General features: G+C 44.4%; 1 protein-coding gene across 6 annotated transcripts in view; it reads left to right on the forward strand.

The window, feature by feature from the left end:
* PRICKLE2 (prickle planar cell polarity protein 2) overlaps positions 1–19,652 on the forward strand; it is a 171,408-nt gene extending 151,756 nt beyond the window's left edge. For all 6 annotated transcript variants that reach the window (XM_044451864.1, XM_044451863.1, XM_044451867.1 and 3 more), the window contains one exon: positions 16,916–19,652. In XM_044451864.1, the coding sequence (XP_044307799.1) occupies positions 16,916–17,784 (869 nt within the window). In that variant the 3' untranslated portion in view covers positions 17,785–19,652. The remainder of the gene's footprint in view (positions 1–16,915) is intronic.
* Positions 19,653–19,955: the final 303 nt, after the last annotated feature.

Genomic DNA, 19,955 nt, shown 5'->3' on the forward strand with positions numbered 1-19,955 from the left:
AGCTGCTAGTGAGCAAAGACAATGTCTGGTGAGGAATGCTGCTAAAAAGAGTCTCTTTATTTAGTTAGTTAGTTATTTCAAGTATTTTCATCCTGCTTCTCAGCCAAAAGGACTCCCAGAACAGCCTACAAATAATTAGCCAAAAAGGACAGTCCCTACCCACAGGCTTAGACGTGACGCACAAGGAAAAGGAATAAGGAGGGAGGCGGTGTGGAGGAATTAAGACTTGCAGCAGGGCCAGGAGGATGTCCGGTTCCTCCTTTCATCTCCGTCGCCTCAGCCTGGTAGAACAGTTGCTGGGGTGACCGTTAAGGAAGAGGAGCCTTCATGAAGGAGGCCTTCTCAACAGGTCCCACTTACCTTCCGTGCAAAGTCCCTCACCTTTGGGACTTTAAGATTAAGATTATTATTATCATTGTTGTTGTTATTGGATTGCACTTGTACCCCACCATTTTCCCCTTTTGAGGAACCAAGGCAGCTTACCTAGCTTAATTTTACCCTCACAAGATCAACCCGGTAAGCTAGGTTGGTTGAAGAGTCTGTGACTGGCCCGGTGGGCTTCATGGCCAAGCAGGGACTAGAACACACAGCCCCTGGGTCCCCAGTCCAACCCTCTGACCACCACACCACACTGGCTCCTCAGTGCCGCAATCTCTTAGAGATGGGTATACCTGGATCCAGACACATTGACGGGCTTGCTCATCTAATCTCATTTACTTCAGTTGACTCCTACAGTACCTAACATTTCAGTATATATCCCTTAATTTTGTAGAACAGTTTCTGTCCAAAGCCTTCCTGGGCTTGTGATGCCAGATCAAGGTCATGACAAATGCCAATGCTTAATTTGTTGACAAGTGTGATATACTGGTTAGAGTATTGGACTGGGACTGGGAACAGTTATGTTTATGTTTCCACCCAAATATGAACTCTGTAGGTAACCTTGAACCTACCTCAAAGGGTTGTTGTGGCAACTACAAGAACTCTTGAGAGAAAGTCACCATGTCATACTTAAATTATTGATTCAAAAGGAAGCAAAAGCCAAATGCAGCCAAACATGTACCCTGGATTTTAGGAATCCAGTTTTAATAAATTCAGAACATTAATAAGTAAAGTCTCATGGCAAGAAACTCTAATGAAAAAAGGAGTCTAGGATAGGTGGGATTTTTTTTTTAAAGGGGAAATTCTAAGGGCAGAATTACAAATGATTCCAACAAGAAAAAGGGATAAAAGTTGACAGAAGAATGCAATGTGGATGCACAAAAAGCTTACAGAAGATCTGGAAACAAAGAAGGACATGTATAGGAAATACAAGAAAGGCCAGGCTACAGAGAATGAATACAGGCAGGTAGCACAGAATTGCAGGGATGGCATCAGGAAGGCTAAAGCTAGGAATGAATTGAGGCTAAGAACGGATGCTAAAAGCAACCAAAAAAAAAAACTTTTCAAGATATGTCCAAAGTAAAAGACAGAGTTAAAAATGGGGGTTCAACTACTCAATGTGGAAGACAAAATGATAACAGATGACAAAGAAAAGGTAGACATGCTCAATTCCTACTTTGGTGCAATCTTCTCCCTAAAGAAGATCTATGGCCTTCCTGTTGAAGGGGAAATACAAGCAGAAGGGACAGGATGGCAGCCCAATCAAGGATCCTCTAATTGGGTGGAATGAGGTCAAATCTCCAGGGCCTAATCAATCCTAGAGTCATAAAGGAGGTGCTGATTGAAGGCAAAAGAAGGGAATGGCAGAGGTTGAGGTGGCTGGATGGGGTCACTGGGACGGTGGGTGTGAGCTTGGCTGGACTCCTGGGGATGGTATTGGGCAAGACAGCCTGGAAGAATGTTGTCCATGGGGTTTTGAAGGGCCAGAAATGACTTTGGGACAAGACAACAATCCTCCCTGATGGACTGTGGGAATGCTGTGGACATAATATACCTTGACTTTAGTACAGCTTTTGTCAAAGCGCCCCATGATATCCTCATTAACAAACTAGCTAAAAGTGGGCTGGATGGAACAACTATCAGGTGATTCCACAATTGGCTACAGAACCAAACTCAGAGTGCTCGTCAGTGGCACCTTCTCATACTAACACGTGGGGTACAGCAAAATACAGTCCTGGACCCATTGTTGTTCGACATTTGAGTTAATGATTTGTATGAGGGAGTGCAGGGAGTGATTATCAGATTTGTAGATGACACTAAACTGTGTGGGAAAGCACTTACCCTAGAAGACAGAAAGAAGATCCAAGGAGATCGTGATAGGTTAGGATGCTGGACTGAAAACAACAGCATGAAATTCAGTAGGCCCAAATGCCAAGTCCTGGACCTAGGGAAAAGAAACCAAATGCATCACTAAAAATGGTGAATACTTGGCTCAGCAATACGGCAAACAAGAAGGATCTTGGAGCTGTAGGTCACAAGCTGCATATGAGTCAACAATGTGATGGTGACTGCAAAAAAGGCAAATGCTGTTTTTGGCTGCATAAATAGAAGTATAACTTCCAAATCATGTGAAGTACTACTTCTCCTTTGCTCAGCATTAGTTAGGCCACTTCTGGGCACCACAGATGAAGAAAGATGCAGACAAGCTGGAAAGGGCTCAGAGAAGGGCAACAAGGATGATCCAGGGACTGTAAACAGCCCTATGAGGACAGATTGAAAAACCGGAGCATGTTTAGCCTTGTGAAAAGAAGACTGATGGGAGATATGAAAGCATACCACAAGTACTTTAAAGGCTGTCACAAAGAGGAATAGCAGGATCTCTTCCTGATCATCCCAGAGTAGAGGACGCAGAAGAGTGGGCTCAAGTTGCAGGAAGCCAGATTCTAGTGGGATATCAGGAAGAATTTCCTGACGGTTAGAGCAGTATGACAATCGAACCAATTCCCTAGTGTGGGCTTTCCCATACTAGAGGTGCTCAAGATGCTACTGGGCAGCCATCTGAGGGGGATGGTTTATCTTGGTGTCTGCACTAAGCAGAGGGTTGAACCTGATGGCCCTCTGGCCCCCTCCAACTCTGCTGTTCTATCACATGCAGAAGAGACCGACTTGGGTTCCTTGGAAGAAAAACAGGCCGAATAGAAAACAAACAAACAAACCAGGAACCCCAAATTCTAATAAAATTGTGAAGGTTTTCCACAGCTGAACATCGGAGGCATTTCAAGAAAACTATTGGTGTGAGACTGATGTCAGACAAAAGAACATGTGCTAATGATGTTTGCTGCCATGAGATGTGGTGATGTCTGCCAGCTTAGAAGGTTTTAAAATGGGATTTAGAAAATGGCGAATTCACATGGAAGAGAGACTGTTTCTGCTAATACTACTTTTTTAGAGTACTCACTAGTTGTCCAGCTTTCTGGAAGTTTCTGAAATTTTTGAGCAAAGCACATAGTCTGAAAAGTCTAACCCAATTTGTCAGAGGAATTTCACACATCCTGAATTTGTTTAATTAGGGCATCTGTGCCTCAGGTCATCCCCATTCATGCTCCATTTGATCCTCACAACAAGAACCCTGTGAAGTAGGTTGCTTACTGTCCAGAGACATTCAAAGCTGAATGGGGATTAAGTGAAGGTCCCCGTGATCCACACAGACTCCACTATCTAGTCTGCAAATCCTCCACTATCTAGTCTGCAAATCCTCCACTATCTAGTCTGCAAATCCTCAGAAGTGTAGTAAGTATGGATTTTACTGTTTGCAAGGCTGCAATATCTCAACCCCTAAGCGATCATTGAGGCGGTTCCAGAATGAGGAACTGTGGCCACGGTCTTCCAACAGTTAAGCAGCTGTTTGGAAGATTTCTGTGTCCTGGGCTGCTGTGTGGTTAAATGGTAATCCTTAATGGAAATCTGAGTTCTTGCTTGCACTGTTATGATGTAGTCTGCTTTAAGTTCTGACAAGAAGAAAACTCATGGAACCATGCTCCACTGGTCTGGCCACTGTTTTCGGAACTCTGATAACAGTAGTTAACATTTCACTTTTTACAACCACAGGGTGTGAGTTGAAAGGAGGGTTTGCATCAGGTGTCCTTGACGGGTATGCACTCTTGGTGAATGGATTTAAAAATGGAAGCGTTTGGCTCGCCTGAAAAGTTCTGCTTGCCTAGTATGAGTTCCAGACAGCGCAGGGAGGAGGGTTTCGAGCAGAGTTGCAACTTTATCTGGTGGTCTCAGTATCCCATGACATCAATGCATAACCATTGCCTTCCGAAAAATCAGATAAATGAATGTCCAGACTATGTGTCAACTACTAGATTATATGCAGAAATCAACTGTGTGGAGTTAGCCTTTGCACCATGAATTCGTTCAAGCATTATGATCTTTTGTGTGTGGGACTTGGAGGTGACCTCCACACACATGGTATACACTCTGAGAGGCATAATTCAGTTCAGCCAAAGTTGTCTTTATTAATCATCGTACAGTGCAATCTTACACAATGGGACTTAATTCCAGGAAAGTGTGTATAGAGTGCAGATGTATACTGTCTTAAATATCTGTTTTTAAAACATCTGTTTGGTCATATGCAAATCCATTTAAAATGTACTACTTGATTGTTTGTATGAAAAATGATTAATTGGCTAGAAGTTTCATAGTTGGCTGACATCCTTAGTTTCAAGTATGCATTCACACTGCCCACACTCTTAAGAAGTCTGCCCGCGACCCCAACTTTCACCTCCGCATGAAGGCACTAATGACACAATCTGCTCAATCAGCAAGCACAAACCAGCCAAAAGTGCTTCTGATTGCCAAGGCTGACTTCAAAATAAATGTGAAGCTGCTAGGCCAAGCCAGAATTTCAAGGGGAAAATCACAAGTGCATTTTCATTAGGGAAGATGAAACTCTGTGATCTCAGATATCTTTAGGCTTTCATTTAAAAGCAACAACCCCACCATCTCTTCTGGGATGCTTCAACTTAATGGGACTGTGGCATGAGCTGATGTGTGTGTGCAGAATGTAGCTTTGGTTGTAGGAAAAACAGGAAAGTTGCTATCACAACGGTCCAGGCAAGGGTTTTCATCATCTCCATCACCACCGTAGCATTACCAGTGCCGGTACTCACTCTACTAATTATGAAGCATGGTTTAATGTTCTGCTGATTTCTAGCTGTGTTGTGAGATGACTGGTTGCTTCTATTTTGGAGTGCTTTTCTGAACTGCCACACTCCCTGGCTGCGCATGATTGCCCTGCAGAGATGAGCCCCCATTCAAACTGGGCAAACTGGAAGGGGGGAAGAGAAAAGAGTTTGCACTGCCAGATCCTTCTGTCAAGCACTTACCCTGCCTCGGTCCACAGGGCCAGCGCCGAGGGTCAGCATGGCTGAGCACATGCTGACGGCCCACACTGTAGAGTGATGAGCAGGAGAAGCAGTGCAGCTGGTGACAACAGCAGTTGCTGGGCAAGGGGGCCCATCCTGCCCCAGGGCACTCAGAAACCCAAAGCTGCCCCGCTAGTCCACCGTTCAGCATTTGGAGCTGGCTGACTTTGCCCATTCTGTTACGCAGGCCGTGGGCTGTCCGTAAAGGTTTGGGTCTAGGTATGCCATCGGAGCCTTGCCGGGTGGATTTGGGCAAGTAGTTATCCATTGGCAACATGGGTGGAATCATGGCTTCCCTGCCCTAACAGTTTGTTTTGAAGCAAAGGAGATGATTCTAATTATTCATCACATTTCTATACCACCCGTAGCCAAAGCTCTCTGGGCGGTTCACAACATTAAGTCAGCCATCCACATTTCAACCATGCCCAGCCCTGCTTAGCTTCCATGAATGGGCAGAGTCTGGCACTTCAGGCTATACAGAAGCTAGACAGAACGTGTACTGCGCATAATCCGGCATCTCACGATATTTTCGTGAGGGGAGTCATGGTGTGCCCCTACTTAGTGCCAACAATGCGGACTAGATGCTGTAAAGAACTCAGGGACGGTATAGTCCCCATCCAAGCAGAAAATTATTGCATTGCATTCTACTTGTGAGGATGAGGAACAAGCATTCACCCTCTGTCTAGCCTTCCCCTGGTGCTCTGCAGATGATCTGGGGACATCAGGCTCCAGCTGCCCCAGCCAGCATGACCAATGGTCAGGGATGCTGGGAGCTGTAGTCCAAGACACCTGGAGGGCCCCAGGTTGGTCAAGGCTGCACAGAACACCTCTCTAAGCTCAAGCATTTCCAGCCACTCTGCTGCTCCCTCTTTCAGCTCACTTTCCTATCAGGAGTAGGGAGCCAGAGGGTCCTCTCACACTGAGGCCTTAAGACTACTAGCATTTGATCTTAATAAAACCTCCCTGACAGAGTCACATGCCAAAATCCAGGATCTAGGAAAGCATATTTGCAAAAATAACATCAAGCTGCATTATCTCCCCATACCCTCCTCACTTTGAGAGTTCAGAGTCCATAAACTGGAGTTGTAGATGGAATTTCAGAGGAGATGCATGTCTTGGATTCAGTGTAAATGATGAAGAATTTGCAAATGAGTTTCTTCAGAAAGTCTGTTGGAAAAAGACAAAAGCTGAAAAGAACAAGTGCCAAAATAAACATTCTGTATTTGATTTTGAAGGAGCATAGGGCTGGGGGTGGGGGAGGCAGGGGGAAGGAGGGATCCTATTCTAATTGAAATAGTTTCTGAGCTCTGTCATCCTGACAGCTTAGGCGTTTCACATCACTGCCAGAAACAAATCCAGCCCTCCAGTAATCAGAGAATCCCTTGTGTCTGCTTCAGGGGGTGGAGGTGGGAGCTATAGAAAGTTGGTTTCTGGCAGAAAGAGGAACATTGACCCAATTCTGGGTATATCGCAATGCACATTTGGGGATGGGCTCTTTGCTTCCTTGGGCTGAAGAAGTGCACTTAGTATTTCCAAGCACTGATCTCTGTGTTGTTTGACTTGCTCCTCTGGAGGAACTTTTCATGTAATTGATTTTCCTCCAGAACTGCAAGGGAGGGGGAAGACGGGAAGAGCTAATGACTGAGCAGACTGACTGTCTGCATTTTCTTCCTGAGGAGATATGGTTGGTGCCTAAGGTTGGAACAAGATGTGATGAACATAGGGCTGCTACCAAATATGGCAACCACATGGCAGGCTCCTCCCCCTGCAGTGTGTGGCATGGTGTCATTGTGTGAGGAAATTCCCCATCCCTGGTGGCAGCTGGAGGTGCAGAGAGGTGCTGGCAGTGGCACAGAAGAATCGGTGCTTGCTTGGAAGTGTCTCCAGCACTTTTATTAGCACATTTTCCTGGTGGAGAGGAAAGCTTCTAGAACTGCTTTGTAGAGATGGGTCAGTGCAGCTGTCTGTACGTCCTTGGGGGCTGTGCTGAGCTGTATTTCTGACTCCCACTGGGGGCCTGGCTGTGGAGGTGAGCTCATGATGAGCAGCTGCACTTCCAAATGGAGCACCACACCGCTGGCAGCGTTACCTTCTGTGAAGGTGAACCGTTTGTCCATCTAGTCCATCCAGATGTCCACCTACTCGGACTGGCAGCAGCCCCATGTAAGATCTCCCTCTGAGGTCTTCTGCTATCACCCACATGGAATAAAAGGAGGGGTCCTCTTAAGGATCGCTAACAGATTAAAGGACAGAAGACTGGGGGTGGGAATAAACAGCAGCTTCTCCCAGTGAAGATAATGTAAGCCATGGACTCCCACTAGGTTCTAGAGTTAAAACCAAGAGAGATTATGAGGAGCTCCAAAAGCATCTCTCTCGGCTGGGAGAGTGGGCATCAAAATGGCAAATGCAGTTCAGTACAGGCAAGCGTAGAGTAAGGTATGTCGGGGCAAAAGATCCCAGCTTCAGGTATGCCCCTGATGGGATCTGAGCTAGCTGGGACTGAGCAAAAAGGGACCTTGGGGTCGTAGTGGACGGTGCAATGAAATTGTCAGCCCAGGGCGCAAGTGCTGTGAAGAGGGCAAACTCCATGCTAGGCACAATTAGCAGCAGAATGGAAAAAAGAACCGGCAAATTCTTAGCTTCCCTTATGCAAATCTTTGGTGCAGCCACATATGGAATATTGTGCTCAGTTCTGGTCACCTTACCTGAAAAAGGATATTATTGAGTTGGAAAAAGGATGGGGGGGGCAGCAAGAATGATCGGGGGGCTACAGCAACTCTCTTGAGGTGTGGCTGCAACTAGGACTGTCTAGCATGGAACGAACACAAGCAAGGGGAGACGTGGCGGAGGTGTTTAGAATAATGCATGGGGTGGAGAAAGTGAAGAGGGAGAGAATTTTCTCCCTCTCCCATAACAGCCATACCCAGGCCCATCCCATGAAACTGATTGGTGGGAGGTTTAGGGCAGATAAGAGGAAGTTCTTCTTCAGAAAAACATATAGTTGAACTACAGAATGCGCTGCCACAGGAAGTGGTAATGGCCACCAAACTGGATGGCTTTAAAAGGGATCGATTGCACAGAGTCATGGAGGAGGAGGGTGTCAGTGGCCACTAGCCTTGCTGGCTGGGTGCGTCTTCCTTCACCAGAGGCAGCATGCCTGGATACACCAGTTGCCAAGGAGCTTGGGCCGAAGGAGGTCTTGCCCCCATCCTGCATGAGGGGTCCTGTGGGCAGCTGGTTTGCACTGTGTGTACAGAGTGCTGGACTAGATGGACTTTCAGTCTGATCCAGCGTGGCCTATGTTCGTACAACCAAACCCTTCTAGCTGGAAGTGCCAGGGCTGGAAACTGGTGTTGTGAGCTGGTCCCTTCCCTCTGGTTCCAAAACTCAAGACAATCCTTTGAAAATGCAGTTCTTTTATTTAGATGCCACCAATCACAGAACCTTTCGTGCTCTACATAGTCTTGTACCAATGCTGAGAAGAGAAGCCTCCCTTCATGTGAAGAGTTAAATCCAAACTGGAAACAGTCCCTCAATCCCTCCCTTTCCAGTAAGACTTGTGGCTGCACCCTCAGGGTGGCTCTTGCGGCTTGAGGGCAAGATGGTGCAGACGGCGGCTCGTTTCTCCCAACACCTCCCCACTGGGTCAAGGGTTGGGTGTGGCTCATGCTCCCCCCCCCCATAAACCCTTCCTCCCCTTCCAAAACAGGCAATTCTCATGCTCTGCCAGGGAAACTTCACTAGGCACAGCTGAAGGAGCTTCTACGGCTTCGGCCCATCCCTGCTGCTCTTCTGCCTCCTCCTCTTCAGAATCCTGCAACGATTCTCACCAATGGCTGCCCCCTCTCTCTGCACCTGGGACTTTGATCATGCAAAGTAGGCCCTTTAGCACTGAGGTACAGCTGATCCCGTCTCCATCTCACACACTTTTCTTATATGCATAGTAGAAACAGAAGACAACACCGGTTGTCATTTTCTATAGCACCCCGGTGTTGTGCGGTGCACTCAAGAATTCTCAGAGTCCAGCTTTTGAAAGTCAGAAAGATGCTTCCCTTTCGTCCCGCCACCCCACATTTTGTGCCCATAGGCTTGCTACCTCGGTAAACAGAGGGTCCATTCAGCTGTTAAGGCTAACAGCCATTGGCTGACCTGTCTTCCTTCACTGTGTCTGATTTCAATTTAAAGCCATCTAAGCTGGTCGCCATTGCCAACTCAGTCCAGGTTGAGCACTAGCTCAATGCTCAAATTGCCCTCTATTCTGTGTGGCAGACTGAGTCCCTGGAGAGAACCTGCGGAGGAAGGCAGATGGCTCACTGGAGCGCCACAGCTCAGGCTCATCCGTCAAAGCATTAGCGAAGAGGAGCTTCTTGAGACTCGTGGAGCAGCATCTGCCAGTGGTTTCAAACCCATGCAAGGGTCCCTTCTGGACTGGAAAGCCTAGAGTCTCGAGATACAAGGCCTGCTGCAAGTGTCAGTCAGTCAGTGAGTCGTGGCATTAGTCCGCTAAAGCTTTAATTGCACCTTTTGAAAGCAAGTTAGTCAGACAAAGCCACTTGCTTTGTGGAACATATTATGCTCCAAAATGAGCAAAGGACTGTGGATTTCAGACAATGAAAACTACACTGGTGCTTTGTCAAAGGGTTACAGTGCTGAGGATGAAATAGAACAAGCCGCAAATAGCAGTTTGTTCTGCTGTTATTAACATGTTGGAGAGTTTACAGTCACAACTGAAGAATACCAGGAAATCAGGAGAACTGAACCACAGCTCTGTTTGGAGCATTATTTGAAGCAAACCTTGTTGCACTGCATACATCTGGTGAAAATAATAGCAATGGTTTTCTTTCGCTTTCATACTGTGCTTTAGGGAACTTCCCATTTATCAAGGAGTTTTTCCATGGAAACATCCATCATGAAGGCAAGCATCCCTTAAAGACAGCTCGTGCCACTGGTTTCCCTTCCTTGGGAAGGACAGAAGAGTTAGGGCATGCTCACCTCAGGTGGGACCTGCATCCTGTGAGAACTGACGAGGAACCTTAGCACAGCAGTGGGGAGCAGGTAGATCAGAATCCGATTGACGGTGCATCAGAAAGTTTTTCTGCATCACTGTCATTTTACAATAGCAACAACAACAACAACAAAAGGCTTATTCACTCCAAATTAGGCTGCTAAAATGAAGGGTTGGGAGAAAATGAAGAGAGTGTGCATGCAGGGGAAATGGACTGAGCCGTGGATTCAGGCAGTACCTGTTCCTTAATTCTAAATATATGTCTGGTTGGTGGATCTTGGGGTCCTTGTAAGAAAAGAATATGCTCTGTAAGCTTGAACTCTGCCCACCCCAGCCTTGGATCTTCTACCCTATGCTCCCGTTGTGAGGGCCGGGCCATGGATGGCAGCAGGGAAGGGCAGAACACCAGGTCCAGGGTGCAAGCTCAAGCTGAGTCCAGAGCTTACTATGGGCCAGAGGCTGGAGACAAGTCAGGAGGTCCAGGTCCAAGGCATGGAGGAGAGCAGTCAAAAAGGCGTTGCCGCAAGGGCTGTAGCAGGTTGGAGCGAGGCAGGGTCTACTCCGAGGAAAGATAGGAAAAGCAGGAAGGGCACAGGCTGGAGTGCGGCAGGTGCAAACTGGAGCAGGGCTTGAACAAGGCAGGGACAAACTGAAGCAAGGCATGGCAGTGCAGGGCCCAGAGCACAAGGAATCACCGAGGCACTTGCATTGCTGTGGCAAAGACAGCAGTGCAGGGAAGCCTTTGCTGCTGGCCTGCAGGGTCTCCAGCTGCACTGTGTAATGGCTGCACAGGTGTTTCCTGCAAGTGCCCACAAAGGTGCGGCTGGTTCTGCGAGCGCTTGCAGGGTCACTCAGGCCCTGATCCTGGCACCTGTGCCACATGCAGGCAGGGTTCCTCAACACACAAGGGTTGTGTGGGAAAGTGATCTAAAAGGCTGAATATTTAGAGCATATGTTCTAAAATTTAAAGTCTAAACAAGGAATCGGGTTTGTTTGTTTGTTTTTGGACATTATTGCATGAAGAAAAACAGCCTCATTTCAGGATCCTTGGAAAAAGGATGCTTTTTATCAAGATGTTGAAGAATGTAATGTATGTAAATTTAATCAGTTAAAAGCAAAACAGTTAATCAACTAAAAGTTCTTGGTTGACAGCTCTGGTTTTTTTAATGACCAAAGCAATGCCTAGTTAATATTCATATAGTTATTTTACAGTAAACAGCTTTTCATGGTCTGTGGATCATTTCTGGAACAATATTTTGCCCTCATGGATTGGCTTTTTAAAGGGTGAAATTGCATGTGTAGTATAATATTTCTTGTTCATGGATGTCGCTACAAGTATATTAGTGGGTGAGCATTCTTTAGGCAATTTCTTGTCCGTGGATATACACTCAGGTGATCCTTGAAAGCCAGTCTGCAAGCACAGAACAATAGTCAGAAAGAGTCCTGTCTCTTGCTTGCAGGCTAGTGTAATTATCATATGCTCACCAAGCAGGAATTTTCCTGTACAGTGCTAAATCTTCAGTGCTTGAGATAAGTTGGTCCTTCATCACCGCATGTACCCTTTTCTGCAGGAGGCCACAAAGCCCATGCCCCATTTTTTTCTGCAATATCATCATCTCAGATGTGGATGGTGATTCCATTGCATTTATATCCAGCCTTTCTGCTTCTCATAAGGAACCCAAAACAGTGTCTGTAACTCCATCTTACCATCCCTACAAAAGGTCTCTGAGATAGGTTAGGCTGAGAGTGAGTGACTGGCCCAGAGTCATCCAGGGAACTTCATGGCCAAGTAGGGGCTAGAACCCCAGTAATCTCTCATGTTCCCAGTCCAGCACTCTAACCACCACACTGGCTCCCCTTATATTACCTGGGCAACAAAAAAGTCCATGGTGGACCCATCCTTGCCTTCTTTTACCCATCATTCCAATTTCCATCCTCCAAATATTGTTTAAAAACCCATGAATTTCAATTATACGACTGGAGGTTGAAGGACAAGAGACTTGGGCTAGGAAAACCCTCACTTAAGGCCAGAGCTTTGATCTGCATTGTTCAGATGACAGTCTCTTAGTACTGAATGGGCCACACCTGTGATTACTGTATGTTGGCATTACCCGTTCAAGCTAATCTCCAAAGATGTTGGCAAACTGCAGGAGTCCGTGGTGTGTCTGTGCACTGCTGCCCTCTCCTGGACAGGACAGAGCTGGTCCCGTACACGGTGTGCAGAGTTTGTCCAAAGGACCCCTTTCGAATTCCAGTTCCTTCACAGGGCTGCTCCTGAAACTCAGTCACATGGCAAAATGCAGCACATGGGGAAGATTTATAGTTGTGTCTGTTTCTAGGTCAGGCACACATTAGGACAAGAATGTTAAAGTCTTATGCCAAGACTTACTTGTGATTGCTTCCATAAATCCTTCCCATGCTATGAGTGTTGTCAGCAAAGTGACTTGACAGGGGCTGGGCAGTCCTGTGAGCAAGAATGGTTGCATGGTAAACAGGCCTGCGGTTTTCAGCCCAACCAAGAATGCGAGCCATCAAAGGAAGAGGCCTACCAATCCAGGTCCTGCCTCTGTCCATAAATTCCGTTGACTCATGTATTTGGCAAATATGCCGTCATTCCTGATGCTTGTTTGTGTATGCAGCGGTGTTCCTTACAGGACAGGAGATGATCAAAGGCTGTCATAGGTACATTACACAGCTGCTCTGCTGCATACAGCCGTTGGGTTTGGCAAGCCTGCTTTGTAACTGAGGTCACAGAGAGTGTCTCAGTTGTGTGTGGGGCTAATATCCGAGGCTCGTTTAACGGAAATGCATTGTTATTTATATCCCATTTTTCCATCAAAAATTGCACTCAAAGCAGCTATCAATAACAAGACCGAGTTTAAAACCTTAATAAAGCAAATGCAGTGAAATCATTCGAAGAGAAATAAATAGTAAGACATAAACAATACCTGAGCAATTTGACAACCCCCCCCCCATTTGGCAACAGGCCAGCCTACATGGCAGAGGCCTGCCCAAATAAAAGTGTTGGCAGAAGGACAGCAGTGAGTGAAGCCAGCTATGCAGGGTCCTTGCTGCCGCAGCGCCCCCGTCCTGGAACGCTTGTCTTCTCCTTGACTTCTTCCCTGCAGATATTTCTCTTCAGACTGAAAACCCTTTTATTCCAGCCAGACTTCATTCTGTTGAGTGTTTGATTCATTTGCTTAACTCGTTCATTTCTGTACCTATGTCGTCATTTAACTGATACCAACCCTGCTTTGCATTCTTTCTTAGTTTGGTTTTTTTAATTTGTTGTAATCAGTTGTGAGCTGCCTTAAGTACTTCCTGTTGAGCCAGGAAGGTAGGATGAAAATGCTTCCAAACAATAAATATGTATTTCAAACAGTAGGTACGTTGTTTAATGCAAGCACCAAATGGGTAACTTGTCAGAAGACTGGGGATCCTCAGCTAGTTTGCATTTGCTACTGACTTTAGATGTCCACAGTCAGCATATTTAGAAACATGACATTTTCCTGCAAACTGAACAGAAAATGCGATAGACCTGAGGACACCAAGGACCAAGTTAGTCTTTATCTCCATTGATGCTTTGAGCTTCCTCCTTTCATAGGAGACACGATGGTGACATAACCACAGGTGCATTGATCATTACCATTCCCAAATCCTTTTCACAACAAAATCTGTTCCACACTCAACTGCTGCAGCCTTGGCTATTGTGGCCTGGAACAAGTATGGCTGCCCAGGGCATGTTGAGAGTTACAGGGCTTCTTCTCTATCTAAACTTGCATAGGATGGAGCCCTTGGAGAGTTCTGCTTTGCTTCGCTTTTGGTCACTTTATTATTCCCAGAGAGAACCAGTGTGGAGCGGTAGGCCGAGTGCTGGACTGGGGTTGTGGGAGGACCAGTTTCTAGTCCTCACCCAGCCATGAAGCTTACTGGGTGAATTTGGGCAGCCACTCCCTCTCAGCCTCACTAACCTCACTGGGTTGTCATTTTTAGGATAAAAATGGAGCTATCTAACCTGCCTTGGATTCCTCGCAAGGGTAGAAGAGGCAGGACATGCATGTGATGTGATGCTATTTTCACATTTTTCTTCAAAACTTTGGAAATTGAAACCCATTAAAAATTGGAAGAGAGAACCTGGACATCATTTTGGACCCCCTCCCCAAACCCCACCTTTTAGAGACTGCATGCTTGCTTTGGACCACACGTCACAGACACTTGCATGCGCAACACATGTACACACTTGTTGTAGCAGCTTTGTGACTCTGTTTCCATCCTTAAGCATCCGAGAGTGTTGATTGATCGTAAAGGATACGCTACACATTTTCAGTGTAATCGATGGTTTGAAATCGCTCCAGGACCCTTTTTTCCTTCTTAAAATAAAACCATTCAGATACAGAAGAACTGACAGGCAAACAGAAGAAATGGCTATTTCAGCGCTATGCTTCTTCACAAAAGTGAGAGATTACCTGTGTTTTACTCTCGAAAAACACCCAACTAGATGTTTGGCCAGATAGCTGACCAGACACTATGTATCTGCTTGAGTGAAAGCAAAACCGAGAAAATATTTTCCACTCCTCAACTAGAAGGATCCTTGACAGACTTTTTTTCAAATATGATAGTAACAATATTTTAAAAGGTAGAAGATCCTTTCCTTAAAATATATTATAAATTTGGAATAAGTATAAGCAAAGGAAAACCTTATGTCATCAATCTTACCATTATGTCCAATTACTGAATTAGAAGGGTTTCCATTAAATCTAAGAGAAACTTTGGGGAAAATATTAAAGAATCAACAAATAATTAGATTAAAAATTGGGTGCAGAAAATGAATAAAAATGGAAAGAGAAAAGCACTACTAGGAAAGGAAAAAATAACTTATACTGTTAAACTAGAGTTTGCTTAAGGAAAGGAGTTAGATGTAGAGATTACATCAAATTTGAAGCTGTGAATATAGAAAACAAAAAACAAGATAATAGGCAGATGAAAGGGATAGTAACTAAAATTTACATTAAAATCTATGTCAGTAAGAATGAAGGATTTTTTAAATAAAACTGTATGGAAGTGGTACCTAACCCCAGTGAAGTCAAGTTGTATAGATAGTAAATATTCCAATTTATGTTGCAGATATAGCTGTGGAGTAGGTACATGTTTTCATATGTGGTGGGAATGTGAATACATAATGAAGTTTTGGAAAGAGGTTTTTAAAGAGAGTTGAAATATGCCCTGAGATCGCATTACTGTCAATATTTGAAAAGAAACAATGGAGTTGGAATAATAAAGGATTAATAATGAATTTAATAACTTCTGCAAGATTAATCATAGCTAAGACCTGGAAAGTAAAATATGATTATCAATTACATGATTGGTATATAGCTATTAATGATAAATTAACTTGAATTAACTTAAATGAATCAAAGTGAGAAAAGGGCATATAAAGAAACATAAATTTAATGAGATTTGGGGTGCATTGATTGAATATGTATTTAAAAAAGGGAAAGGATTGGAACCTTATCGAGAACCCTTGAAAGAATTTTTGAATAAGTTTTCAATGTGTATTTTATGGTCTTGGTGATGGGGCTCACAGTATTTTTATGGTTTATTTTAACTGTATGTTTAATGTTATAGGTTACTATTTAGCTGTAAGTTTTTCAGCTGTATTTTATATTGTAAAACTAATTAGAAATATAAAAAAAATATTTTCTACTCACAGTTGTCAACATTTGGTTTTGCATATGACATTTCTCACACCGCTTTCTGGAATTTTGAATTCGTACATGGATATCCACAGACCTTAAAATCTGCTTTTGTGTGTTTGTGTATTTATGTGCGCACATATAATTCAGAACAGATTTTCAGTTTGTGGTAAACCTGCTTGTACCATGGTTCTGGTGGCACAATGTATATTTCAGTTGGAAAAAAAGCTAGTTGTCAGAAGGTTTTTCACCCTCAGAAGAGCAGCTTTCAAATCCACTTTGACAAATATCAGTATAATTTCACAGTTCACTCCAAAAGTCTGAATTATTTGTGAAACAAAATTTCAGGAGGAAAATCATTACCCATATTTATTTCTGTGAAAAATAACTGGAGAAAATGACACGAGTGGGCAAGCAGTAGGTAACTATCTGGATGCATCCAGTCAGAAAGCAGCCAGTGAGGCGGGATGGAGAGCAGAAAGATTCTCACCTGTACCCAAGGGGCCGTCCCCTGCCTTTACTAGCCAGCATCCATGGGGACCTGTATGAACACCATGGGGGCAGACAGTGTGAACCCTCTGGATGGAGCTCAGAGACAGCAGCAATGTAATAGGAGCTGCTGCTACATTTTACTGCTCACCATTGTTTGGAACTTCTGGGTCATCCCTCCAGAGGTTTTAGACTAGAACTCCCATCAGCCCCAGCCAATGTGGCCAATGGTCAGGTAACATTGGGAGTATGTTGGGTGTAAAAAAATGAATGAAACCGTGTGATGTTAATTTTCACATCTCCACAATGCACCCACAGATTCATGATGCAGAGAGTTGCACTGCATCAGCCATTTAAGGAATGAACTGAGAATGCCACAGAAATTCCTGCATTTAATTCTTTGTTCCTTTTTCCTCAAGGGCTCTCTGCGGATGGTGGTGCCAAGCGACAAGAGCATCTCTCTCGATTTTCCATGCCAGATCTCAGCAAAGATTCTGGAATGAATGTCTCAGAGAAGATGAGTAATATGGGGACACTGAATTCCTCTGTCCAGTTCAGAAGTGCCGAGTCTGTCCGAAGCCTGCTTTCTGTTCAGCAGTATCAAGATATGGAGGCCAACTTGCATGATCTCGCCAATCCAATTGGTTACAGAGACACATCCTCCCGTGTAAGAATGCATCAGAGCTTTGATTATGAAGGTGGGATGCCAGGAAGCAAGTTGGCTGGACAAGAGAATGCCAGACATCCTCCCATGAGTGAGCGTACCCCCAGACGAACTAGTCTCCGCGATGATGACCGACGTTATCGCCCCCACAGGCCTCGGCGGTCAAGGCGCTCCCGCTCAGATAATGCTCTTCATCTCACCAGTGAACAGAGCTATAAACTGAAAGAGAGGCCTTCTCTACGAGCCAGAGAGGATTACGACCAGTTCTTGCAGCAAAGAAGCTGTAGAGAGACCATGGAGCAGGGTGCACGAAGAAATCTGTATGGTCAGTGTCCGAGGACTGTATCAGACCTTGCTTTGCAGAACCACTTTAGCGAGCGATGGGGACCCTACTTTGCGGAATACGATTGGTGTTCGACGTGCTCCTCATCCTCCGAATCTGACAATGAAGGCTACTTCCTTGGAGAACCAATCCCACAACCCAGCCGTCTCCAGTATGTTACCGGTGAAGAGCTCCTTCACAAATACGGTTCATACAGCATGCCTAAGTCTTCCACACTAGGTGGTCGAGGACAGTTACACAGCCGGAAAAGGCAAAAGAGCAAAAACTGTATCATAGCATAACCATGTTGCCCGAGCACAGTGTTGGAGAATGTAATTACTTCATCAAACTTGCACTGTTGTAGGTGTTAAAGCGCTTTTATTGTAACAAAACATCCTGGCAAGCGGGGAGCTGTAAGAAGAAGGTCATAGACAAAAGTCTATAAATAGACATAATTGTTGGCATGGTGAATATATTTTGCACATTTTATTTTGTGGAAAGAGGGAGTGATGAAATTTATTTTAGCATGTAATAGTTACAAATTCACCTCCTTCCCACAAGTAGCTGCCATTTAATACCCAGTTCACCCATGTGTTTTTAGTTGCCATTGTTTTCTATAACCAGCACTTAGCTACTAGATTATTCTTTCTCCTCTTTTTGGCTTTTTATTTTCATCACCTGGTTTATTTCAGCCATTTTTCTTCCAGATTGCAAGGAAGTATAAGTTATTTCCATTCTTGTCCTGTAAATGCAAAGTAAATGAGAGTTCCGAGAAAATATTTTTGTATTTTGTAATATCAGAGGAATGTCTGTATCTTGGGAGTCACTGGGAAATTCATGCACATCCATCATGCTTTTTGGCTAGAGATCAACAAATAGGGCTTCAGAATCCTTTATCTTTTGCCATTGAATTTCTCTGGATCAGTAAGACTTTACTTTCTGCACTTGCTTAAAACAAAAAGGGAGCCTTCTCTAACATGAATTAGCTCTCAAGGAAGCCTGCAGGGCGCTTTTGAAGTCGACCAACACCTCCCTCTTATGCTACTTTGTAAAACAAATAGAGGCATCTATCACTGAAAGAAAATAAAAACAAGGGGTTTTTCCCTTTATAAAATGCAAGGAAAATATAACACCTAATATTTGTAAAAGGTAAAGAATGGTCTCGGTCTAAGCAGGTTCACATCTCATTAGACAGCACTGAAGTCACTAAATTTCAACTACTTTTGCAGGGATAAACCCAAACAATTGTAAATGGTGCAGTTGTGTGATGTCAGCATGAACTTGTTTTGAGTATAGAATTGTTTTCTGGTGCTCTGGTTTCCTGGCATTTGTTAACTGCTGTTCATTACCGAGTGGGATCTCCAACACTGCCTTCTTCTGAAATTCATAATGAAATGAATGCATCCTAATCATGTCAGACGAAAAGTCTACCCATGGGAGATAAGTGCATTCTTCAATCCCATTGTGAAGGCAGTTTGAAGGACCCATCCTCAGGGTACAGTGGAGTCCATTCTTTGGAAGCAACAAACGTTTCAACATGGTAGATATATACATAGGGCTCAAAATGTATTGTGTGCTATGGTGGCTGTGAGGTTTGTTCTCTCTCTCTCTCTCTTTCTCTCTCTCTGTATGCTTTAAACAATTGGGAGATGGACATCAAGATGTGTTCTGTATCGTTTCCCAATGAGACAGTGGGAAAGAAGGAAATTCTTTTTTCATTATCATAGTACCTTTTTATTATAGGGCTGTAAAACAGGTTTGCGTAGTCCCCAGCTAGGTAGGATCTCACCAACTTACCACACATGTGCATAGTTCTCTGGAGTCTTTGAGGATTCTGTTAGAACAATTGTCCCTTGGAATAGATGGCAAAATGCAAACTGATGTGAGAAGGATTTAAACAATCAGGTTCATGGGTCCCGACGTTTCACCTGGACCTACGAGGCAGGGACGCTGGACCCGCTCCAGTTCCGCTGCAGGACGAGTCCTTGGATCAGCATATTTGTAATAATGTGGGAACAGTGTTACATATTGAAAAGCAGTGACTCAGAAGGAAATCTCAGATATGGATGTATCCATAGCACAGCTTGGAATTTTTTGTTGTGCGTAAGGAGAATGTGATAACTATGATTTTTTTTCCAAAAAATAAAATAAAGAAAAAGAAATGAAACCAGATGATGTATAAAAAGAATGCATTTCTTAGCTTGCATGAAGGGAGATATTGGGGCCTAAACAGAAAATGTCTTTTTTCGCAATTAGGTATAATCACGGTGACCTCATTAAGTCTTATATATTTCATTTCCTTTCAACGCATATTATGTTTCTTGGCATACAGCCTGCGATGTAAAGGTCTGTGGTTATTTTCATCTGTACACGGACTGCTCACAATGCGGGGCAGCACAGTCCATGCAAGAGTGTATAAACACAAAGCCAACGATAAAATTAAGTTCTGTGTTCACCTTCAGTTCAAACAGAA

Source organism: Varanus komodoensis, unplaced genomic scaffold, assembly GCF_004798865.1.
Source record: "Varanus komodoensis strain SLA01 unplaced genomic scaffold, ASM479886v1 scaffold6_4, whole genome shotgun sequence".
Taxonomy (NCBI): domain Eukaryota; kingdom Metazoa; phylum Chordata; class Lepidosauria; order Squamata; family Varanidae; genus Varanus; species Varanus komodoensis.